At 46.2% G+C, this 26,043-nt stretch overlaps 1 protein-coding gene and 1 long non-coding RNA gene across 2 annotated transcripts in view; one reads left to right on the top strand and one right to left on the bottom strand.

Annotated features, from left to right (window-relative positions):
- Positions 1-26,043, top strand: part of LOC120870460 — a 78,126-nt gene that overhangs the window by 38,651 nt on the left and 13,432 nt on the right. The window lies entirely within an intron of this gene.
- FXN (frataxin) lies at positions 1,883-26,043 on the bottom strand. Its single transcript, XM_040250053.1, has 5 exons — positions 25,775-26,043; positions 21,480-21,577; positions 16,600-16,720; positions 9,908-10,005; positions 1,883-4,352 (listed from the first exon to the last, which is right to left on the bottom strand). Exons 1-5 carry the CDS (start codon positions 25,940-25,942, stop codon positions 4,184-4,186), a joined length of 654 nt encoding a protein of 217 aa, XP_040105987.1. The 5' UTR covers positions 25,943-26,043; the 3' UTR covers positions 1,883-4,183.

The following is a 26,043-nucleotide window of genomic DNA, read 5'->3' as shown; positions in this document are numbered from 1 at the left end:
TGAGGCTTTTTAGAATATGGGGTCAAGTGTAGCTTGAGAAACATATTGTAAACCTATTATTTAATACAAACTATCAGACATAAGGATGGCTTACTAGTTTTAGAAGCTATGCAGACGATGGAGTGAAATATAAGTACCATAGGGGTCAAGAAAAACTGTTCCAGGCAATTCAGAATCCATCACCAACATAACCAAAATAAGTGTTTTAACTGTTTGAGGTTGAGAGGAGGACAGGATGTCATAAATCATTACTTTGGAGAAAAATCTCAAATTTATTTACCTTTTAATTTTTATTTCTGAAATTTGTATTATTTTAAAAAGTAATTTAATTTGGCTGAACTAGGTCTTAGTTACCACATGTGGAATATTCTGTTTTCATAGTGGCATATGAAATCTTTGGTTGCAACATGCAGGATTTTTTGTTGCAGCATTTAAATTCTTAGTTGCAGCACATGGGGCCTGTTTCCCTGACCAGGGATTACACCCCAGGCCCTCTGCATTGGAAGCGCGGAGTCTTAGCCACTGGACCACCAGGGAAGTCCCGGGAAAACCTCACATTCATCTGTACGATTTCGTTGTGCCATGTGTTTGTCATGTGTTTGCTTTACATGTGGCTCAGGTGTCACAGGTTAGAGTCCCCATTTTATAGACCAGAAAACTGAGGCTCGTGTCAACAAACAAGTGGCAGACTTTGGATAAAATTTTTTAAACTTCGATTAAAAAAAAAAATTCTTTTACATACCCCAGTGCGTCTCTGTATCTTCAGAAAGAGGTAACTAAATCATTCTGGATAGTTTTATTTTCCGGTGGCAAAGGGTCTATTCACTCAGGAAGAGAGACATAAAAGAAGGCTTTCTAAAATTATGTATTTTCTTTCTCCCCCTTGAACTTATACTGAACATTTACAATGTGTTCCTGAGAATCCATCCTTAATTTTTAAAAACATTTTTATTATCTATTTATTTTTGGTTGTGCTGGGTCTTGGTTGCTGCACGTGGTCTTTCTCTAGAAGCAAAGATCAGGGGTTCCTCTAGCTACGGTGCATGGGCTTCTCATCGTGGTGGGCTCTCTTGATGTGAAGAGCTGACTCATTAGAAAAGACCCTGATGCTGGGAAAGACTGAAGGCAGGAGGAAAAGGGGACGACAGAGGTTGGATGGCATCACCTACTCAGTGGACATGAGTTTGAGCAAACTCTGGGAGATGGTGAAGCACAGGGATGCCTGGCGTGATGCAGTCCGTGGGATCACAGAGTCAGACACGACTGAGCAACTGAATGACGACTCTTGTGGAGCACTTGCCCTAGGGAGCTTGGGCTTTAGGAATTCTGCCTTGTGGGTTTAGTTGCCCTGAGGCATGTGGAATCTTTCAGAGCCAGAGATCTTGTGTCCCCTACATTGGCAGGAAGATTCTTAACCACTAGGCCACCAGGGAAGTCCAGAATTCGTCTTTAGCATGGGTGATGCAATAGACGAGATGGTGCTCCCAGGGTCTGAGGTATGAGGGGCACTGGCCCCATGTCCTGGTGCTTTTCCAGTTTGCTGGTCAGAGTGATTTTTATTCCTGTCCCTCTTCTGTTCTTGTGCTTGCAGTCTTTTCACAGCCTTAAATGGCAATCTGCCAGAGTCTTAGGATCTAAATAATTAAATCGGTTAGAATTATACATAAAGTAAAAGTAAATAGGCCTGAAAGGATGTGCAAGGAAGAGCACTAAGAGCAAAGTCCTTAAGTTCTATTTTCCTGTTACCTCAGCCCAATTAAATACATCTTTAAATTTTATGTTGTTTCCCAGGTAGGAGAGGGCACAACTTATAGTTCCAGGTAAATGAGGGACAATGAAACTTTCATTAGAAGCAAGAGACAGATACAAGTGTATACAAAGATGCACTCAAACACACGATTTTATTTATTTTTTCACTGGCACTGACTTACCCCACTTAAAAATTTTCACTGGACTAAAAAATAACTTATTTTTAAAAGAAGACTGTATTTTAAATACTCATTTAGCATTTGTCTGTATTGTTTTATTGTTATGAGGTTCCCCCCCCCCACAAAGAATGTTTTTCCTTTTCCCAGTGCAAAAAGTCTTTGCTACATATTTGCATAGACTAGTCACTAATAAATCTTTCTTTAGTAAGGGAGTAGCAGAAAAGGAGCCTAACTTTGAGAGAGTTTTAATGTTCCCAAGCCCTGGTTTCTGCATGTGTAAAATGCAAGGCTGTAACAATTCAGATGGTGTAACAGGCTTAGTCCACCAAGGCTGTGGCAACAATACCAGAGACTGGTTGGCTTATGAAGGTTTATTTCATAGTTCTGGGGGCCAGGAAGTCCATGATCAAGAGCAGACTGGGTGGCAGGTGAAGACCTGCTTCCTGGTTCACAGACAGTTGTCTTCTCCCTGTGTCTGCACATGTTGCAAGGGACAAGGCAGCTCCCTGGGGTCTCTCGTAAAAGAGCACTAATCTCATTTATGAGGCCTGTGATTGGGGGTTAGAGACCAACACCTAAACATTCTGCCTTCAGCACAGGCTTAGCCAGTAACGGCACAATAAAAGATGATTATCTGAACAAGAATTCAACTGAAATTCAAGTGGACTTAAACCCAGAACCATATACTCACTCTGGAGCTTATAAAAAGTGTCCACTGTCTTCTCCTCTGCTAGAGGGAATTAAAGCTAGCCTGGAAAGTTGCCTGATGGGACTACTGCACGTCTGACTTGGGAGTCGACTCTGTTCTATCCAGTTTCATCCTCTCCGTTAAGGTGGGGACACAGAGGTCCAGAGAGGTTGAGAAACTTGTCCAGAGACAGGCAACTGCTTCTGGGGCTGAGCCAAGTCTTAGCACCTAAATGAGGTATAGGACCAGGGTTCCTTTCATTAACACCAAGATATTTTTGTTTGTTTGTTTTTAAAGAAAAGAAAGGTGCTTTAATTAGAAGAGCTGGCAGTCTGGGGAGATAGTGGATCTGTGTCTGGAGAAAAACTCCCAAGATTCTGCTCAGCCAGGACAGTTTTAATGGGAAAAATGGAGGGGAAGCCGCTCAGTGAATCACCGAGGCGGGAGGCTGGGCTCTGCATCTCCACTGAGTGCAGACTGCCTGGCTTTCTTGTCAGAGTTACCTTGCCTGAGTGATCTGCCTGCAGGATTGCTTTGGGGGAACTTTTGAATGTAGAGAGCTAGTCTGACTTCTTTTTATCTAAGAAAAGAATGAACAGGTTAGACAAAGCATGGTGTACATTCAGGAGAGCAAAGCTCAGGAGTTAGTTTCATTTGCTTAGTGATCACATTCTTATAATTAGGTTCTTTTAAGGTAGGAGGGGAATAGAAATGGGCAAACAGGAAAGGGGTGTGGAATTAAAAAATTATTCACAACCTAAAAGTTGAGAGTTAAGTTTTATTCTGCTACACCAACATCTTTTCATTTATGTGGGCTTTCACAATTTGTCAAGCACCTCCTTAGCTTCATGACCTCGTTTATTATACTATATCCACGAGTTTAGGGCAATGGCTCCCCGCCCCCTGGTCTTTCAGACACTTTTTGCATACTCAGACCTGTGTTTCAATAGCTTATTCTATACCAATCCTTAAAAAAAATATGTATATACACACATGTAAATGTGTCTGTACATATATATGCACATATGGAAGACACTTCCTGCGTTGCCCTATCACACCCTGGGTCACAAAACACAGAGAGAAAATAGTCTTCATTTGACAGTTCCCGAGTTGCCACTGATGCTTCAGTACTAAAGGGCTTAGAAGTGTTTACACTTTCAAGAGGAGGAGGAACATTTTAGGCTTCCCTTTAATAAGTCTCATTTTGAGATAGCATGATGAGGTTGGCCAAATACTCTTCATGCAGTTTTTGTAGTAAGTCCTTCAAAGAATGAATGGTCAAGCCCATTTATTTCTCCTCCTAGAACTTATCCTTCTTGTTTTTCTTAGTTGTGAAGTTATATATAAAGGTATGGGCATACAGACATTATGAAACATAAGGGCTATCGCGTGAGGGAGGAAATCAGAAATTAAAAATCTAAACTCAGGAGGCAGGGTGGAAGGCGACACAGTCTTTTCACAGAGCTGTTACATACAATGCAACTGTCCTCAAAGGCAGGAATGGAAAAAGCTAGCCATTCAGCTGCAGAACAAGGCTGGGGTCTTGGCTTTAGAGCTTCTCATGTCTTTAGCATTGGGCTGGGCAGGACGTGTCTTTTCCAGAGTAGGCCAGAGCAGATAAGTCCAGCTTGGTCTTTAAGGCTTGAGTCAGCTCCGTGGCCAGCAACTCGTGGAGGGACACGCCATCGTGGGAATATACCCAGTGTTTCCCAGTCCAGTCGTAACGCTTGGGACCACTGCAAGACGAAACACAGTCAGAGTAAGTTCACGGCAACTGCGCTTCCAAAGAAACTGTCACCAAGAAATTGACTGTAGTGAAGATCTAAAAGGCAATAAACAAGGCATGTATTTGACTTCTTGTCTTAGGCTTGATTTAATATAACTGAGTTATTTTGCTGTACACCTGAAACGAACACAACATTGTGAAATCAACTCTAATTTTAAAAAAAGCAGAATTACATCATTATCCTCGAGAACAATTCATAGAACAATACTCAAGACCTGAAAACATTTCAACCCTATTGATGAGTCTCCATTTATCATATTCTGATCTTTTGCTTTTCCTAAGTCACATATGATAACCTGAAATATCACAGACAGTTCAACAGTTCAGTTGCTCAGTTGTGTCCAACTCTTTGTGACCCCATGAACTGCAGCACGCCAGGCCTCCCTGTCCATCACCAACTCCAAAGTCCACCCAAACCCACGTCCATCGAGTCAACGATGCCACCCAACCATCTCATCCTCTGTAGTCCCCTTCTCCTCCTGCCCTCAATCTTTCCAGCATCAGTGTCTTTTCCAATGAGTCAGCTCTTCGCATTAGGTGGCCAAAGTACTGGAGTTTCAGCTTCAACATCAGTCCTTTCGATGAACACCCAGGACTAATCTCCTTTAGGATGGACTGGTTGGATCTCCTTGTAGTCCAAGGGACTCTCAAGAGTCTTCTCCAGCACCACAGTTCAAAAGCATCAATTCTTCAGCACTCAGCTTTCTTTATAGTCCAACTCTCACATCCATATATGACCACTGGAAAAACCATAGCCTTGACTAGATGGACGTTTGTTGGCAAAGTAATGTCTCTGCTTTTTAATATGCTGTCTAGGTTGGTCATAACTTTCCTTCCAAGGAGGAAGCGTCTTTTGCTGCAATCACCATCTGCAGTGATTTTGGAGCCCAGAAAAATAAAGTCAGCACTGTTTACACATCTATCTGCCATGAAGTGATGGGACCGGATGCCATGATCTGAAGATCATTTTCTGAATGTTGAGCTTTAAACGACCTTTTTCACTCCCCTCTTTCACTTTCATCAAGAGGCTCTTTAGTTCTTCACTTTCTGCCATAAGGGTGGTGTCATCTCCATATCTGAGGTTATTGATATTTCTTCTGGCAACCTTGATTCCAGCTTGTGCTTCCTCCAGCCCAGCGTTTCTCATGATGTACTCTGCATATAAGTTAAATAAGCAGAGTGACAATATACAGCCTTGATGTACTCCTTTTCCTATTTGGAACCAGTCTGTTCTTCCATGTCCAGATCTAACTGTTGCTTCCTGACCTGCATATAGGTTTCTCAAGAAGCAGGTCAGGTGGTCTGATATTCCCATCTCTTTCAGAATTTTCCACAGTTTTTTGTGATCCACACAGTCAAAGGCTTTGGCATAGTCAATAAAGCAGAAATAGATGTTTTTCTGGAACTCTTGCTTTTTCCATGATCCAGCGGATGTTGGCAATTTGATCTCTGGTTCCTCTGCCTTTTCTAAAACCAGCTTGAACATCTGGAAGTTCATGGTTCATGTATTGCTGAAGCCTGGCTTGGAGAATTGTGAGCATTACTTTCCTAGTGTGTGTGATGAGTGCAATTGTGTGGTAGTTTGAGCATTCTTTGGCATTGCCTTTCTTTGGGATTGGAATGAAAACTGACCCTTTCCAATCCTGTGGGCACTGCTGAGTTTTCCATATTTGCTGACATACTGCGTGGAGCACGACGTTCACAGAATCATCTTTCAGGATTTGAAATAGCTCCACTGGAATTCCATCACCTCCACTAGCTTTGTTCGTAGTGATGTTTTCTAAGGCCCACTTGACTTCACATTCCAGGATATCTGGCTTTAGGTGAGTGATCATACCATCATGATTATCTGGGTCGTGAAGATTTTTTTGTACAGTTCTTTGTATTCTTGTCACCTCTTCTTAATATCTTCTGCTTCTGTTAGGTCCATACCATTTCTGTCCTTTATTGAGCCCATCTTTGCATGAAATGTTCCCTTGGTATCTCTAATTTTCTTGAAGAGATCTCTAGTCTTTCCCATTCTATGGTTTTCCTGGATTTTTTTGCATTGATCGCTGAGGAAGGTTTTCTTAGCTTTCCTTGCTATTCTTTGGAACTCTGCATTCAAATGGAATTATCTTTCCTCTTCTCCTTTGCTTTTCACTTCCTGTCTTTTCACAGCATTTGTAAGGCCTCTTCATACATCCAGTTTGCTTTTTTGCATTTCTTTTTCCTGGGGATGGTCTTGATTCCTGTCTCCTATACAATATCATGAACCTCTATCCATAGTTCATCAGGCACTCTGTCTATCAGATCTAGTCCCTTAAATCTATTTCTCACTTCCACTGTATAGTCATAAGGGATTTGATTTAGGTCATACCTGAATGGTCTAGTGGTTTTCTCCACTTTCTTCAATTTCAGTCTGAATTTGGCAATAAGGAGTTCATGATCCGAGCCACAGTCAGCTCCCAGTCTTGTTTTTGCTGACTGTATAGAGCTTCTCCATCTTTGGCTGCAGAGAATATAATCAGTCTGATTTCGTTGTCGACCATCTGGTGATGTCCATGTGAAATATCAGGGCAGTGTCTTTTGGATGATGGCCATTCATGCGCTACTGGCATGATCTGCCCCTTACCTATGTTACTATCATCATTTCAGTACATTTCATAGCATTGGGCATCCACTATCTCTATCTAGTTTCAAAACATTTTCATCACCCAAAGGAAATTCCACATCCATTAAGCAGTTACTGTCTATTCACTCCTCTTCCCAGCTCCTGGTAACCGTCTCTACTGATCTTTTTAAAATCAATTTGCTTAATTCAATTTGAAATCCATGAAGGTGAGAGTCTGATGGGCTAGTTCATCCATCTCAAGCTCATCTAGTGAACAAGAACAGCCCATGCACTTCATGCTGGGAACACTGTGTCCGTGGGGCCCAGTGTGACTAGGTTTCACAGTGTCTTGTTATTCCAGACCAACACAACCTGTGCCCATTAATTCCACTTCCTCTGGGTCTAATGGAGGAGGGGACGTGTCAGCAACTGATGGCACTGCAGGGTGATGCCTTGATGGAGGAAGGAACAGAGGACACTGGGAGCCCAAGGGAAGCAAGGGGCTGACAAGTCCAACTGCGCTCACAGGAGCTTCTCCAAAGTGCAGCACTGGGACAGCTTTGCCAGGGAGGAGGAAAGTTCAGAAGGGAAGCATCTTTTGAGGGTTATGAAAACATCAAGGATTTCTGTATTATCAACCAAAGGCACTTTCTTAATGGGATAAAAGGGCCAAACCAAAAGCACTGGGCTTTTACCATGTACAAACAGCCAAACACATAGAGGCATAATAACCTGGACCAAAGCCAGGTTTCTTGGCTCTGGACTCTGATTTGCTGCCAGGATACCAGGCAAGCATGAGAACATCCAGGCACCTCCACCCTGCCCAGGGCTCTGTGCTCAGCCATGGACACCCAGCTGTCCACCCAGATTTCTCCTTTATTCTATCCTTTAACGTCCTCAAGCAAGGTATTGAGGCAAAGCCAGTGTTTCTTCTGACCTGAAACGTTGTCAATTAAAAAGCCCCAGGACCTCCCTGGCAGTTCAGGGGTTAAGACTCCATGCTTCTAATGCAGGGGACATGGGTTTGATCCCTGGTTGGGGAACTAAGATATCACATGCTGCTGCTGCTGCTGCTAGTCACTTCAGTCATCTCCGACTCTGTGTGACCCCATGGACGGCAGCCCACCAGGCTCCCCCGTCCCTGGGATTCTCCAGGCAATAACACTGGAGTGGGTTGCCATCTCCTTCTCCAATGCATGAACGTGAAAAGTGAAAGGGAAGTCGCTTAGTCATGTCTGACTCTTCGCGACCCCATGGACTGCAGCCTACCAGGCTCCTCCGTCCATGGGATTTTCCAGGCAAGAGTACTGGAGTGGAGTGCCATCACCTTCTCCAAGATCCCACATGCCATAAAATAAAATAAAAAGCCCTATAATATCAGAAAAACAGCCCTAGGAAAGGTTATTTTGGGCCAATGTGAAAAATTGAGTGGAAAATAACTTTTTTTTAATGAGGAACATAGTATTTTCATGATAGTAAAAGGCTGCATGGCATATTTTCTTTCCAGATTCCCACTGTGAATTAAAAAAACAAAAAACAAAAAAAAACTTAGGATTTCTCAAAATTTGTTATCATCCAGAAGAATATTTTTCTAAACATGCCTGAGGTAGGATCCTGTTGCTGGTAGGCATGTCCAGATGCGATGAGGACTTTTCGGTCTCAAGATACAACATGAGGGAATTCTTTTAGTGGAGCCAGCACAGTTGGTTCTGGTGCTCTGCCTGCTATTTTCAGAGCCACTGATCCCCAAAGCTGATGGCTGGATTTGAGCTGGTGCACCCAGTTTCTCACCCTGATTCCTCTGGAGATGAAGGATAAGACTGCAGCCCTCATGCATGGCCACAGGAAGGGTCGAGGTGGCTGTTTGAGACCGAAGAGAACAGGCTAATTGGCCCACACAGGGTAAAATCTCCCTCAACTTCAAGTAAGTTGGATCTAAAAGCAAGACAGTCTGTGAATAAGCACCTGGCTAGAAATGAGCAATTCCTTGGAATTGGTTTTTCTTGAATGATAACATTCTTCCTAGATGAGGCTAGGATGAAGGAAGCCTAATGCTTGATTTAGTTTGCACAAAGAATCACACATTACAGCACCATAAACAGTTAATATTGACTACCTAAAAGTGATGTCAATACTGAGGCAGGGAGAGTTAAATGCTTTTCTTTAAAAAAATGCAAGCACCAGGAGGCTTTCAAAGAATTCCATGCTAGTTGTATCTGGGCCTTTCCCAATTCACAGTCTGAGTGTTTTCTTTGGAAGTGCTAATGAAGGACCAGGAAGGTTGTTCTGAGAGCTCTTTGTGGGCGTCTCTCCCTTTACTTTCTTACAACCACTTCAACAGCAGCTAGAGGGATGAGGGACCCTCTCTCCCTGTACATTCTCAGGCCTTGAAACGCAGCACAGGTCTCCAAAACAATCTTTTATTCTGCTAGATTGAAAGCACATCAATGAAAAAGGTAGGAGGCATGGAATGCCCTGGAAGTACAGTTTAAAACACTCTCCACTCCAGTACCTCCACAGAGCACACAGCCCAGTTCTGCAAGTGGAATTCAACTAACTTTTAACTGAGGTGCTCAAAACAGACCAGAGGTCAAACTTTAACGCGCTTTGAAGACAAAGTGCAACTTGTTCACGTGCTGTAATAGCAAAGGTGGCTTTTTCATAGAGAAAAAATGGCAAAGTGGGTTCTGAAAAATTTTCACTTCCAATCTTGTTAATATCCTGATATCTGCTTATAGCAGCCACATAATCATCAGAATAAACCTTCCTACTGAGCCTGAGACATGCTGTAAAACCTCAGGAAAGGTTGCCTTACATAGGTGCTAATACACGAGGGTGACACTTCCTAAACAGTCTACCAGGTCATGTTTCAAACAAGCTAAACTGTGAGAGACTTTGACTTCCGGACATACCTGGATGGTGAAGATAACCAGATTTGCTTGTTTGGAGTCTGCTTGTTGATCACGTAGGTACCTAGATCTCCACCCAGTTTAACTGTTAGAACACCACTCTGGTGCATCAGGTGGAAAAAAGCATGAGGAAGTAAAACAAGACAGGGTTATCACTGTGTCATAGTTGCCTCCTCTTTTGTTATATCTCAATACTGCGTTTATACCAGAGCACAACATACACCAAAAAGGAACTGTCTTTAATTTAGTTTTTGGAATTAGATCACGTAGAAAGAGCACTGCTCTTGGAATCAGATGAGGATTAATCACAATGACACATATGAGTGTTTTCCCTCATTCCCTTTGAGGTGGACAAGGCAAAGAATATCCTTATTCCCCTCCTGAGGTAAGAAGACAGGAGTGTTCAATGGCTCTACTGCAGCTGACGAACGAAAGGATCAGCATCCTGACTGCTGCCTTGGTTTCTCAACAACAGGCCAGAACATATTAGAGACATTAAAAGACGCAGGCACCAACTCTGCTGCAGTCCCAGTCAGCACAAACATCGGGCAGACCAAAGAAAGGAAGAAAAGGCAAGAGAGAAGGAAGCCATCCAGCCACCAGCTTTGCTGGTCTCAGAAGAGCAGCAGCCTGAGCTCCGCTGGCAGAAGGCAGACCCTCTGCATACCAGGGCTCTCTCTTATCCGCTGTACCCCACCCCCTGACCCCCACCAAAGCAGTCACGAGTTTCTCAGATGCCCCTCCCCAGCTTTATATTCCTCTCCAGGAGCCGTGAATTCTTCAAAAGGCCGTTGGTCTTATCTTTGCCCAAAAAATGCTCATTTAAATTTGAAAACCCTCTTTCAACAAAGGAGCCTCTTACTCCTCAGGCCTGAGATCTCTCTAGACTGCACAGGATATTCAAGAAACAGCTCCATGGCTAAGCCTCACTGCTCCCCAACCCGTGCACGGCCCTCAGACAGGCAGCCTTTCAGAGTCCCTGTCCACCCGCGGGTCCCCAGTGGTTCTTAGAACGTTTTGTGTTTGGTTTGCAAACACAAAGCGCTATTGAAAAGGTGGAGAGAGTGCCAATAATAATATAACTGATAGGCAGGGGATGGGGAGGACACTTGTGGGTTATATTTTTAATGATTTTTTTCCAATGAAAAAGAAATGTAGCAAAATTATAGAGATGTTGGAAATATAAATGTTATAAACAAAATGAAGACATCCACAGAAATAGCATCGATTATTTTTCAGTACCTGCTCTGTGCCAGGCACTGCTGTGCACTCTGTGTAAAACTGTTTCCTCTATGATCGTGATCATAACCATCGGGAGGTGGAAATCATTAGCCCAGTTTTACAGATGAGGACAACAAAGGGACAGGGTAACAAAGAAAACTTAGCAACTGGGAAAGCTGATCTCAAATCCAGGTCTGCTCCAGCCCAGAATATGCTGTTCTTCCCACAAAACAAGTGCTCTCTCAGTCCTGTTAATCAGTGATATCAGCTCGGGCATCTGCTGCCAGTTCTTTTGTTTTTGTTTGGTTTTAATTGAGCTGTACTAGGTCTTAGTTATGGCATGCAGGATCTAGTTCCCTGACCAGGGATCAAACCAAGCTCCTGCACTGGGAATGCAGAGTGTCAACCCGTGGACCACCAGGGTAGTGTTCAGCTGCCAGTTTTAAAATGCAGGGCTATCATCACGCAAGTTTGCTTTAAATTTTTTTTTTCCCCTGAAACCTATCTGTGTTATTTTGTTAGGACTATCTTTCACTTATATTTCACAGTTTCTTACAACTGTATAATTTGGTCGTTTTTAAGAGTCGGACAGGACTGAGCAACTTCACTTTCACTTTTCACTTTCATGCACTGGAGAAGGAAATGGCAACCCACTCCAGTGTTCTTGCTTGGAGAATCCCAGGGACGGGGGAGCCTGGTGGGCTGCCGTCTATGGGGTCACACAGAGTCGGACACGACTAAAGTGACTTAGCAGCAGCAGCAGCAGCGTGTCACAGTGTTTTCATAAAGTGTGCAAACATCCTCACTATCTAATTCCAGGCTATTTCCATCACCTCAAAGAGAAGGTCTGTACCCATCACAGTCACTCATTTCCCCCTCCATGTATATAGTTTATGGCTTATTTTTCCATATAATAGACTCAAGGAATCAAGACATAATTTCTTCGAATTTGACCTATTTGCGGCCCTTAAATGTCCTGTTGTGACGCTACACCCAGGCGGTACTTGATGCAGCAGGAAAGGCAGGGTGCCAGGTCTAGGAGTGAACAGTCTCCCAGCTTCCTTAGGGCAACAGCTGCTCCGCCCCCTTCAGAGACAGTTCGCAGAGCGGGGGCTGATGGGAGAACTGAGGCGATTCTGGGAAGGTTACCCTTACATCCCTCAGCTGGGACTGTGGCCTGTGTGTGTTTTCCTCACTGTATCTGAGCTGCCAGCTTGCTGCTCACCTGCTCCTTCCCTCCATTACTTTAAGCCCCCTGAGAGCAGATTTGTCTTTTCATCCTAGCATTTTCAAAATTTGTACAAAAAACATGGATTTAAAAAAACCTGATGAGTGAACCACGTGGATGATAACCAGGCACTGTGATAACCCCTGGAACATGAAGGGCAAGGTCACACAAGGCAACCCTCAACTATGCCCCCTCCTGTTCATTGTGCGCAATTAGAGTTTTCTACTGAGGTGGTTCAGTTGCTCAGTCATGTCTGACTCTGCGACCCCATGAACTACAGCACACCAGGCTTCCTTGTCATTCACTATCTCCCAGAGCTTGCTCAAACTCATGTCCATCCAGTTGGTGATGCCATCCAACAATCTCATCCTCTGTCACCTCTTTCTCCTCGTGCCCTCTATCTTTCCCATCATCAGGGTCTTTTCCAAAGAGTTGGCTCTTTGCATCAGTTGGCCAAAGTATTAGAGCTTCAGCTTCAGCATCAGTTCTTTCAATGAATATTCAGGGTTGATTTCCTTTAGGATTGACTGGTTCAATCTCCTTGCAGTCCAAGGGACTCTCAAGAGTCTTCTCCAACACCACAGTTGGAAAGCATCAATTCTTTGGCACTTAACCTTCTTTATGGCCCAACTCTCACATCCATATGTGACTACTGGAAAAACCATAGCTTTGACTAGATGGACCTTTGTTGGCAAAGTGATGTCTTTGCTTTTTAATACGCTGACCAGATTTGTTATAACTTCTTCCATTTCCAAAGGAAACTAGCTGCGTTACTGGTTCCCCAGGAATTCTTAATGCTTTTGGAACCGTCTGCAAGTAACCCAGATAAAAGAGAGCTTTTTGTTCATTAATGTTATTCCTTAAGGAGCAATCTGAGTGTCTACTCGGGGAGAGTGGGCAGATATCAATATGGGGCAGTGGGAGAGAGAGGCAGTACTTAGCTCCTGACATCCAGACACTGACCAGCCCCCACTGGAAGCAGCCCCCAGTCACAGGAGGTGAGGCTTGATTCCGACTGGCAGCATCAGTGGAAGCAAAAATAGTCATTTCCATTGTTACCAGCTCATTTGTAGAAACAGACACATATGGGAATGACATGTTGAGTTAGGGGCTTTCACCTATATGAACAGTCTTCCCTGGTGGCTCAGGGAAGCAGTAAAGAATCTGACTGCAATGTGGGAGACCTGGGTTTGCTACCCGGGAGAAGGGAACGGCAACCCCCTCCAGTAGGCTTGCCTGGAGAATCCTATGGACAGAGGAGCCTGGCAGGCTACAGTCCATGGGATCGCAGAGTTGGACAGGACTGAACGACTAACACGCACCTATTTGCATGTGACTTCCCGACTCCTAAAATGGACACTGACTTCCCCTTAAGGAATAAGAATGATGAATGTACAGCGCTTTTACCTACATTGTTTCACTCAATCCTAAAATATACCTGGAGAAGAGGAGGTCACTGTCACCCACTTTACAGCTAAAGGACCTGCCCTCATGGCTAGATAATTCACTTAAGCATTCTAGGAGAAAAGTACAAATGCAGGATGCTAGGCCAGGCCCTCTGTCACCATATCCAATCAAGTGCTACCTCCGAGCAGGGGTGCATGACCTAGGACCCAGAGGTGGTCTTCAGGGCTCTGCAAACAGCACAGCCCTGGAAGCAGAAACTCCTAGGGATACATAGAAGTTTTGCTCACGAGAGGATCCAGAGCAGTCAGAGCTCACAGGGTGTCCTGATCCCCAAATGGTTAAGAAAGAAGCCTCTGTCTATGGCAATAATATGCAGAAAACTCAGTGAATGAAGGGCATGGCAACCGGTAAATTCTATTTAAAGTGACTAAGAAGCTAGGGCTCCACCTGGAAAGAAAACAAGGCAGCTTGGAGGTAACTCTCTAAATAGCATGGTGCTTGTCGCAGTTTCCCAGGTGAAGTGCAGCAACTCCACGGTTACCTAGCCATGGGTGGGGCTTTGGCTCCTGCAGGCAGTTCCCTCTGATAACCATAACCAGTAAGGGATGAGGTCTGGACCCAGACATTGACAACCACGTGACCTGCCCGATCTGGACAACACAAGAGCCATGACGCTGCCCACGTCTCCCAGTCCACAGAAGGGAACCGGCTTATCTAGAGTATTGCTTTCATTTGCCTATTTGGCCAATAGCAAGTTGATAAAACAGTTCTACATGCTGAGTGCCATCACTGACAGTATGTTCTGGAAAAGGAGGTGAGTCTCATTTCATTTATACAGTGAATCGACATTTCTTAAGTCCCTGCTATGTACCTGGCAATGTTCTAGGCATTGGAAGACCAGGAGTGGACAGTGTCCCAGCTGCCAAGGAGCTCACTGTAGCCATGGGAGCTGGTGTGTAAAGAGACAGTTACAGCAGAGGGTGTCAGTATCAAACTCAAGAGTGATGGGCAAGGAGCGCGGGTGGTGTCTGCCTGGAGTGTCTACGAGGCCTGCAGAGAAGGTGACATCTGACTCAGGGCAGGGAAAGGCTGTGCTCCAACCAACTAATGGTGTTACAGGTGTTGTACCGTCTATAATGTAATGTCAACTAACTTATCTTACATGTGAAATACATAAGTTAGTGAGCACCTGGAGGACTCTGATCAGAAATTCACACCTGAGGTAGCCTAGCAACAGAGGGAGCTACTAAATGCCATTAGCCTTCTGCATCTACACTAGAGATTTTCCTAATTAGCAAATGATTTACTAGATATACTTCTCTAGTGAGGAGAATGACACTCAAGACACAGTGTATGGATTGGCTGGAAAAACTCAGGTGCCTCTTCCCTTGCAAGAATGGGCAAGTGCAGCAGCTGAGTCACTCTTCAGAGAGACCCTGTGAAGATAGGGAAGGTCCTGACCCCGCACTGAGCACAAGCTTTTGTTGCCTGCCTCGTGAGGGAAGCAGAATCCAGCTGCTACAATACTGGTACCTTCACTTCTAATGAAACTGTCATGTAAAGTATTTGAGTCAAGCAGGGACGTGCTTCACTAATCCTATAGGAATAGGAGGGATGACTGCTTCTGTGGTACCTGCAAGTGTGGCAGAGCTTAGCCTGAGACTTGGTTTCCCTATAGTTACTGCACCCAGGAAGGAGGCTGGGGGAGATGAGACCTGTAGCTTCCCCTAGCTCTCATCATCCCACAGATGGTCAGGTTGGAGGGACCAGTCTGTATGGGTTCCCTGGTATCTCCCTTCTGAGGCTGCCTGCATAAGCACGTCCGCAGCCCAGCCTGAGCACTGCTGCATTTTCTGGTGCTGACAGCTTCCAACGAATCCACCTGGAAGGCATTTAATCCTTTCCTGCCCTGCCCCATTACCACCAACTCCCTTACTGTCCTTACATCAGGCTTGACACCTGCTCCATCTGATGGAGTCCTTTTTTCTCCAGCACCCCTAACGGCAGTATCCAATACCATTTCTATCACTTTAGCCTGACAGCTGGTTGTCCTAAATAACCCCATGATTTAATCCCAAGTGCACACTTCATGACATTTCCTGATATTAATTAATTGCTGTCAAGAAGATTAACTTCTGCAGGGGATTTGCTCCCACTGGCCAAAAAGAGCTGCTCCCTAAGGCCTAGGCAATAATTCTCCATAACTCCAAAGGCTGACCCTAACTCAAGTCTGCCACCTGGTGGCCAGCTGATACACACCAGCACTACCTGGGCTTCTAGGACCTGAGGTTTAAGTTTCATCCAGCCCTGGATGAAGCATCTAGGGAGTTACTCTACAAACTTCAAAAACCTCAATTCCTGGCTTGGGCCACACCCTAGACCAATCAAATATTCCTAGAGGTGCGACCCAAAGGTGCTCTTTAGAATCTCAGGTGAGCTTTTCAAAAACAGGCTTCCTAGGACTGCACCCTGAATTTCTAGGGAGTGAGGCACATGTCTAGTCTGGCAATCTTTCACCCGGCTTAAGAACTAGCAGTCTAGTTCAGTGTTCTCCATGCCTGCATAATGAGGGCTGTCTTGCTACACAAACACATGCCTGGGTTCCTCCCTGATTTACCTTCATGGGTATTGAATGAAGGTTCAAAGTCTGAATTTTTAGGAAAAATGAGGGCTCAGAGAGGCTGTGATGCCTGAGGTCACAAGACTGGTGCAGCTGAAACCAGAACTCCAGTCTTTTGGCCCCATCCATAACTGCACGCTACGGGAAAGGAATTCTCTATCTCAGTGAGCTAAAATTCTTAGGGAGGATACAGAAGAATGAAGAAAAGAAAAGAGGTACCCCGAAGGAGACATCATAGTCTTCAGATGTGTACGGTTTGTCTGCAAGATCTTCAAAAAACTCTGCTAAGGAGTCCAGTGTCTCCTCGGCCAGTCTTTCATAGGTGGTATCGTCCAAAGTGCTGCAGGGGGAACAGAAACGCCAATCATGTGATCACCAAATTGCTGCATTTTATTAGCATCAATTGCTCTTTGTTTTTTACTTAAATTTTTTAAATAGATGGAAAATATCTAACATATACAGAGTAAACATTTAAAAAGCATGAAAGAATTTAGAGAAGTAAGCCTTTCTTCCCAAACAGGCTAAACTATGATGAGCAATCTCTTCTGTATCCTTCTAGTCCCCCCCTAGACTGTAGCCCACCAGGCTCCACTGTACATGGAATTCTCCAGGCAAGAGTACGGCGGTGGGTTGCCATTCTCTTCTCCAAGGGATCTCTCTGACCCAGGGACTGAACCCGAGTCTCCTGCACTGCAGACCAATTCTTTACCAACTGAGCCACCCGGGAAGCCCAACATACACAGAGTAAAAATTTAAACAGCATGAAAAAAGTAAGCCTTTCTTCCCAGACAGGCAATCTGTGTATGAGTAAGCTCTTCTGTATCCTTCGAGAATTTTTATATTTTTTTTAATATACAAATGAAGCACCTTACAGTTTTCATTTCATATGTCTTAGACATTGTTCCATATTAGCACATATGGATTTTCACAGTATTTTATCTTACGTTATTCATTCGGCTTGTGCTTTTCAACTGGCCATTGAGGTTGTTTCCATTGCTTTTGTTATTAACATTTGTTGGGCAAATCACAAAGTGGGAGAAAATACTTGCATTCCATATATCTGAAAAAGGACTTATTTCCAGGACATGTAAAGAACTCTTACAAATCAATAAGAAAACCCAGCAGGAAAATACGCAAAATATTTGAACAGGTTTTATTAAAAAAAAAAGATATCCAAATGGTCAATGAACATATGCAAAGGTGCTCAACCTTGCTAATCTTCAGGAAAATGAAAATTAAAAAAACACAATGAGATACCACCAGAAAGGTTAAAACAAAAGAGATAATATGAAGAGTTAGTCAGTCAGGAAATGCGGTAACTAGAGCTTTCAGATACTGCCGATGGGCAAATAAATTAGACAAGCATTTTGGAAAACTATTGATACTTCTATAAGAGTTGAATACATTCAGGTGCTGTGACCATTAATTACACTCTTGGGTATATACTCAACAGAAATGCATACCCAGGTTCATCAAGAGACAAGCACCATGCTAGAATGTTTACAGCAGAACTATCCAATAGCCCAAATTAGAGGCTGCCCAAGTATCCAGACATAATACAGTAGATAAATAAACTGTGATACCTTCATACCATGAAATACTACAGTATAAAACAGAATTGTCTACAAAAATAACAATATGGATGAATCCCACAATAAATGGTGACTGAAAGAAGCCACACGCAGGCATACTTAATACCATTTCTATAAATTTAAAAGGCAGGCAAAACTAATCCATGCTATTTGAAATCAGAATGGTAGCTACTGTGGGACAAAGAGGGGTTAATAATTAGAAGTGAGCAGAAGGCCTGCTCTCAAGGGGTTGGTAACATTCTATTTCTTGAGCTAGTTCTTCAGTTACATGCTATGTTCAGTTTTTTAAAATTTATCAAGCTGAATACTTGGAGATATTCTATATAGATATGATTTTTTAATTAAATGCTATAAATCTATAGAGACAGAAAGTGGTTGTCGGGGGTTTGGGGCAAGGAGGAATGGGGAGTGATTACTAATGGCTATGGGGTCTCTTTTTGGAGTGATGACAATGTTCTGGAATTAGTGAAAATTGCATAATTTTGCGAGGATACTAAAAACCACTGAGCGGTACATTTTACTTGTTACATAAATTGGTTGGCTGGGTGTTTGTTTTGTTTCTGGCTGGGCCAGGTCATCTTCGTTGCCTCATGTGGGCTTAGCTGTGGCATGGTGGGATTCTAGTTCCTTAACCAGGGATCAAATCTGAGCTCTCTGCACTGGGCACACAGAGTTTTAACTACTGGACTACAAGGGAAGTTCCCAGTGGTACATTTTTAAATGGTGAATTTTATGGTATGTAAATTATGACAATGAAAACTGCCAGAAACCTCCCTATATAGAACATATCTATAGGTTACAAGAGGTGTCTTGGAAAACTCCATCATTGGAGAGTTCCTAGGAGGCCCAAAGTAAGACATTCCATGGACTGTAGCCCATCAAGCTCCTCTGTCCATGGGATTCTCCAGGCAAGAATACTGGAGTGGGTTGTCATTCCCTTCTCAAGGGGTCTTCCCAACCCAGGAATTGGACCCGGGTTTTCCGCACTGCAGTCAGACCCTTTACTGTCTGAGCCACCAGGGAAGCCTGTGCATATAGGTGAAATCCCCTAACCCAACATGTCATTCCTATATGTGTCTGTTTCACTCGCCTCAAGGGCACAGTGTGGAGAAGGCTGCGGGGCTGATGGTGGGTGGTAGGCCTTGAGGGTGGGCATTTCCCTCTCCCTCGCCTCAGTTAACGCTGATCGAAGGAGATCTAAAGAGAAGCAGGACAGACTGATAGATGCCCGGAGGAGCTTGAAGAACATAAAGACACACTCGACTCGGGCATGAAGTCCAAAGTCAAGAGCTTAGCAGGTGCTCCCTGGCGGTGGCAGGTGGGCCATGGCAAAAGTGGGCTGTCCTACACATGGCAGGTCAAGGTACGCTTCCCAGAGGCCAGAAGTAGACCCTGAAGAAGGGAGCTGGGCATGGGGCGTTCTGCCAAGGTCCCACCCAACCTCAGAGGGCTGTCTGGAGGGATGGGGGGACAGTAGCAGAGAGTCTGTGCAAGGAGGGGCTGGAAGTGGTGCCCCCGAAGCGAAAACCTAACCCATGCAGATGCAGCACTTGTTCAGAGGCTGCGGGGAGGGGCCGACGACACAGACATGGGAGCCCGGAGCCTGTAGGTCCTCCATCACCTGCTGCCTGGAAGGCCCATACTGTCCTGCCGAGCTGTAGCTCTGGGGACAGTTAGAATGCTCCTGCGTGTGGGTGGCTCCCTGCTGCCGTTAGCTGATGAACCCAGAAATGGTGAGCCAGGAGAAAACCAGCCAGTCTACAGTGGGGAGCTGAAAGCAGTACCGAGATGGATAAGCCAAGGGGAGAAGCTAAAGCCTCTCATTAAGCCAAAACAGGGGATCTAATGCTGTTGCAAAAAGCAGGTTAAGAGTAGTCTTTAGTGTTATGACCTCAAGGAAAATGTTGAGACAGGTGGCTATGGGAGTGAGGATGCCAAAAATAAGTCAGTCGGAGGCTCCCATCCCGGGTGGCACTAGTGGGAAAGGACCTGCCTGCCCATGCAGGAGACGTAAGAGACGCAGGTTCAATCCCTGGGTCGGGAAGATCCCCTGGAGGAGGGCAAGGCAACCCACTCCAGTATTCTCGCCTGGAGAATCCATGGACAGAGGAGCCTGGTGGGCTACAGTCCATGGGGTCGCAGACTTGGACGTGACTGAAGTGACTTAGCACATGTAGGAGGCCCCCATCCAGATGGCTGGTGTGTGAGACTGAGTCGGTCTTAAGAGGTCAGATGCCTACTAGGTTTCTGAGAAAATCCTGTTATCAAAGAAAAATCAGTCTGGCCGACTGGAGCCTTACGACAGCCTGCAGAAACTGTTACTATCAGCAGGGAGAGAGGGCTGTGAAGACTGCTTCCCCCCAAGGAGGGACATGTTCCACCGCCTGTGTCCCCTGAGGCCACGGGGAGGGACAGCCAGTGAGGAGCCTTCTGGGGGCAGAACTGGGGTTTCTTAGAGGGATGTCCCCCACAACCAGGGTAGAGGTTGCCCCAGGGCAGCCCAGGGGGCCCCATTGCTGCCCCCTTCAAATAAAATGTCATCTTTTACTTGAACTCGAGCTACTGATGTACCGGTTATCTTGCCCCTCTCCGTGTGTGTTTGTGTGTAGGTCAGAGAAGCAATTCCTAGACCTGGAGATAGGACTGCATGTCATCTGGGCATCTCAGCCTTCAAGGCGGATGAGGGACTGTGGGCCTGTGGTTGCAGCCCCAGGATGTGTGTAGAAGGTTGCGGGGGCGGAGGCGGGAGTGATGTCATGCAGATTCATAGAGGGCTGGGCTGCACCAGTGCCCAGCAGCTTTCTCCTAGAACCCATCACCTCCTCCCTCCAGGACACCCCTAGACTACCTTACTGGCCTCCCCTCCTCTTAGCTGGGGCCCTGGGACCAAGTCCTTCCCACTAAAATGTGAGTGAGGGACAAACACCACTGCTAGGCCTGCCATGCTCTCGTCCATTTCTGTGGAGTGTACCGTGGACGGGATGACCCAGGCTTGACCTGCAGAGGACAGATGGTGCAGACAGGAGACAGGAAGCTGGAAGGAGTCCGGCTCCCTGAACCATTTCACAGAGGTATGGCCACCCCGCTCCAACAGAGAAGGGGGCCTGGTTGGAGCCATTTCAATTTTGGGCCTACTTGCTACAGAAACTTGGCCGGCCCTAAAGACTAAGATATCAAAGAGAATAACAACAAAACTTTGGAAACAGACTCAATGTCCAGCAATAGGGAATGCGTTAAATGAATTATGGCACATCCATAAAACTGAGTACTATTTCACTAAAAAGAGTATAGTGGATAGTTAGTGATGTGGGAAGATGCCTATGAGCGCTGCTGCTTAGGGAGAAGACAAGTTTTCTGTGGGATGGGTTTTGAGGGTTTTTTTGTTGTTAAAAAAAAAGTGAAAAGGAAAGAAAAAGACAAGTGTATGTATGTGTGCATATGTTATACATGGAGGGTTGGTGGTGGAAAGAGGAAGTGATCTCTGACATGGAAGATGCTTTGTCTTACCCAGCATCACCCAAAGTTCCTGCTGTCCTCAAATTTATCCAGCAGACACTTTGCTTTTTGACATCCAGGGTCTGGTTGAGGCAGCGGAGGCTCAAACTCTAAAAGCCAAAGTGAAGAACATTACCATTTTCCAATACATTATAGTCCATTAATGCCCAGTTTAAATATTATTACGCATACACTCAGGCAGGAGTAACCAGGTTAAAGTTTTTCAGACTATTTCTTCCTCGGCAATTTTTTTGCCTTCTTTTAGTGCAATACACTGCACTAGCCCAGGCTCTCTCAAGGCTGTGCTCCCCAATGTAGCAGCCACTCACTACATGCACCTATTCAAATGTAAATTTACGGAAATAAGATCAAAGCTGCAAAGTCAGTTCCTCGGTCTCACTAGCTACCTGTCAGGTGTCATGTGGCACAGACTCAGGACATACCTACCATCACCAGAAGTGCTGCTGGCTGGGATGGAGTGGTGAACACAGGCAGGGCGAGGAGTGTCAGCAAAGTCTTAGAATGTGACTAAAACGAGCAAGCACAAATAGCTGGATGGCCAGGATGCACCTGCAGACTGCTGCCTGACAGATCTTAATAACACGATCTGCAGGGGACTCTGTGACACACTGATTTCTTTCAATACCTAACTGCTACCTCAGAGCAGTAGGGTCTGAGCTATGACCAGCCGGAGAGCTGTCAGAGGGGATGGAGGCCTGAAAGGAGAGAGAAGTGGTCCAACAGAATGGAGAGGCGGCAGGGCTTCATCTGGGGAAGACGCCCAGCGGCTTGCAGAGGTTGGCGGCAAAGTTCACCTTCTCCAAAGGGCACTGTGGCTGCCACTAAGAGGAGGGGACAGGGGCTGTGGTTACTCTCTTGGGCCGTCGGGGCCCTGGGCAAGCTGAGAAAGACTAAGGCTGAGACGTGAGGGGAGGAGAAGGAAATGGGGGTGTAGGACACGATGGCCGTTTAAAAACACTGGCTCTGAAGAAGTGAGAGAGTGGCTGTGAAAAGCACAGTATCCCACAGCACGTTCTGGAGTGTTCACCATCAGCTGGGTGATTTAGTCCTCACTGCCTGCCTAGGAGGGGAGTGTTGTACTGTGACAGTCATCATTCATGACAGAGATGCCCTGTAAAGTTGGCGGATGAGCGAGCTGCTCCTGAGGGAATCCTGCAGAGGTTCCTGTGAGCCTCTGGTCTCATTTTCACCAAATGATCAAAGCACAGCCTGGTTTTACACGTGTTTCTGTTTAAAGACGCCTTTATCATATATGTTGTCGATTCACTGACCCTGGACTCACAGCCAACAGCTCTAAAACTCACGTTTTGAACAAAGCTTATCCAGCCCGCCTGTTTCCTCCCTAAGGTCCCTCACAGCCTTCCTGCACAGAGCAACACCAAACAGCACTATGCTTGGGGCCACTTTAAACAGTGAAATTAACCAGAAAAAAAAAAGAAAAGCACAAAACTGCCACAAAACGAAACCATGAAGAATATGCCACAGACAGACTGTGAAAAAGACCCTCGCTTCCAGTGTGGGAGCTGAAACAAGAGGGCGGGGCCTGCTGTGACCTCAGCCAGGGTCATGCGAGTGTGGGTGACTCAGGCGTTCTGCTGCTCTGGGCACATCCTAGCATGACCCTGAAAGGGCCCTGAGTGTCGATTTCGGGGCTGCAGATACACTACAGGGAGGAGGTGGGAGCACAAGAACAGGATCCAGGAATAAGGAAGGTCGACTGTATTTGTATTTTACAGACGAGGAATTTGAGGCACAGCAGGGTCGCTTGCCTGAAGTCACACAAACACACAGATACAAAGTAGGGGAGCTGGGATCTGAACCCACGCTGTCTGGCCCCAAAGGCAAGAATCGCATCCTGGGAACCATACAGGCCTCCAGACACAGAGGGGAGGGGTTTGAGAACTCCGGGCTCAGGTCAGTCCATTTCCCTTCTCTCGCGGATCTTGGCCTCTCAAATCCTAGCTGTCTTAGTCTCTCTGCTACCTTCACACAGCATGTTTCTCTTTTGTCCTTTGTGTATCTTCGATGGTTCTCATGGGAGAGCTGGTCTCAAGCAAGGTACTCGTTCACAGCCAGAATAGAAGACTTTATTCAGCTGTTCTGTTCAAGTTTCTTTGTTTAAAAAAATGAATGAATTAAAATTTGGCGATGTCAGGCCTTAGTTGCAGCACGTGGACCCTTGGTGTTATGTCATACAAGATCTTTCATTGTAGCACGTGGGCTCTCTAGTTGTGGCAAGCAGGCTCAGTTGCTCCATAGCATGTGGGATCTTAGGGATCGACCCAGGGATCGAACCCAGGCCTCCTGCATTGCAGATTCTTTACCAATTGAGCGATCAGGGAAGCCCGACATTCCCTGGATAACTGCTTAACCTTTCAGACCTCTACTTCCTCCTCTGAAGGCAGTGGTCATGGTACCGCCTTGCAGACTGGTTATGAGGCTTCAACAAGAGGACTGCAATACCCCAAACTTGGGGCCTGATGGTGATCAATCAGTTTGTTTTGAAGCGTGTCAGGACAGTGTGGAGAGACAGGACCTCAGAGGGGGAAATCTGGCCTTTGCCCAAGGAAGAAGCTGCCCCCCACTCTGATTGTGGGCTGCAGATGGACTTCAGGGTGGGGAGGGCTCTGTTATAAGTGCTCCCCCTTAGGCCACCCCTCCTGCTGCCAAGGTTACCTGGAGCCCTTGGACCATGTGTCTGTGGCAGGTCTGCCCACTCGAGTGTCCAGGGCTCAGTGACTTCGTGAGCTTGGCACAAGGCCGGCTAAGGGGAGACGCTGGAGGAAATAGTAGATAGTTCCACAGGCTCCAGCTCAGACCCTGGACATGACTCAACCTAGGCTACTCTGGTGAGGCTTGGCCTGGTGGCCAGCAGGGAGGCCAGCCCAGGGTCCCTTTGTCACCCTGGGCTATGTCAAACCACAAGCTTGAAGAGTGAGTCAGTTCTCATCTGCTGCTCCGAGGACAAACGGGCACAGCCATTCTTGGCATCACATGAGTTGAGTATCAGCTGGTTCCTCACTCAGCAAGGCCAGCCTGAGGACTTCACCCAAGACAAGACTCTGTTCACACACAGAAACGCCCACTGCAGCACCACTGTGAGCAGCTCCATGCCAGGCAAGAGCAGCACAGAAGGAACAGGGTGATGAACATGTGCAAGGGGCTCCTGTGCCCAGCGTGGTCCTGACTGCCTGGTTTTCCTGAGAAGAGCAGTCGGTGACTCCACCTTTGAGCGTAGGCAACCAATCCCACAGATATTTCCAACACAGTCAAACAGCACACCTCAGTGGAAGGGGTAAGCCTAAAGTCAACTTCCAGAGCTCCATGAACAATTTGAATTGGATTTCACCTGCCTCCTTCACCACCCACAGTCCATCCAGTGGACCAGCCACTCAGAGCTGATCTCTGCCTGCCTGCCTTCCCGCCTTTGCCCATTCAGTTCTCTCCTCCTGCTATCTGCAGACCCTGATTAAACATCACCTCTATCCTCCCGTGTAACCTCCTTAATCCCACAGTCCTTTGGGCTTCCAAGTCGTGGAGTAACTGGGTCGGGCATTTCTTTGTAACCCGGGGGAGAGAAGTGAAATTAAATGCTGAAGACTTTATGTATGTTAATTAAACCTCATGCCAGCGGTAATGTCTTCCCAGAAAAACAAGCCAGGCCTCAGAGGGGTTCCGCGATTCCTCGAGGTACCTCTGCTGAGTCCAGGAGCCAGAATTTGGAACCCAGGCCCGATCCAAAAAGCCCTGCTGCTCTAGCTGCAGTGCTCCGCAACTCTGACATCTTCACCTCGCTAGATGAAAGCATTTCGTTCATAAAAGCCCATGCTTGAAAGCATCGCTCTGATAGTACACATTTATATCATTATATTGATATATACACTATTTTACTGAAGTAGTTCTATATTTATAGCATGCTAATAATATACATAGAATTCTTATATGTATATTATAGTACCTAGCATATATTATTACTTAAATTTAACTTCTCGAAAAGAGAAGTGACAAGCTTAGAACTATCACTGGTCCCTAAGAGCCAGTCCCCGCCCACCTTTCCTGCTTTTCCCGCAATTGCACCGCAGGATACAATCGCCCTTTTTCCCAGAAAGCGGAAGTCACCGGGAGAAAGGGAGACTGGGCACTGCTCGGCCGCGCGCCGCCGCACTTTCCCCGCCCAAGCGCGGCCCCTCCGGAGCTGGGGCGGGCGCGCTTGCCCGGCGCGGCCTCGGCGTGCGCGGCCTCGCTCCAGGCGTGCGGCCTGCGCAGCTGCCGGTGCGGATACTTACGGACTGGCTGCGCGCCGGGGCCTTGGCGGTTCCGATGCGTAGGCCCTGGAGGCCGGAGAGCGAGAGGTCCTTCGCCGGCCGCGGGGGCCCGGCACTGGTAGGGGCAAAGCCCGGCAGCGCGGAGCGGGGCAGGAAACTGGCAACCGAGCGGCGCCCGAGCGTCCACATGCTCTTTGTGATCTGCGGCGGCTCCGCCCTCCTGATCAGGGAATGCCGGGCGCCACCTGGTGGTCACGGATTGCAGCCACAGCCGCAGATTCCCCTTTTCT

The sequence above is a fragment of the Oryx dammah genome, unplaced genomic scaffold (assembly GCF_014754425.2).
Source record: "Oryx dammah isolate SB20612 unplaced genomic scaffold, SCBI_Odam_1.1 HiC_scaffold_1, whole genome shotgun sequence".
Classification (NCBI taxonomy): domain Eukaryota; kingdom Metazoa; phylum Chordata; class Mammalia; order Artiodactyla; family Bovidae; genus Oryx; species Oryx dammah.
This window is presented reverse-complemented; position numbering and strand designations above follow the sequence as displayed.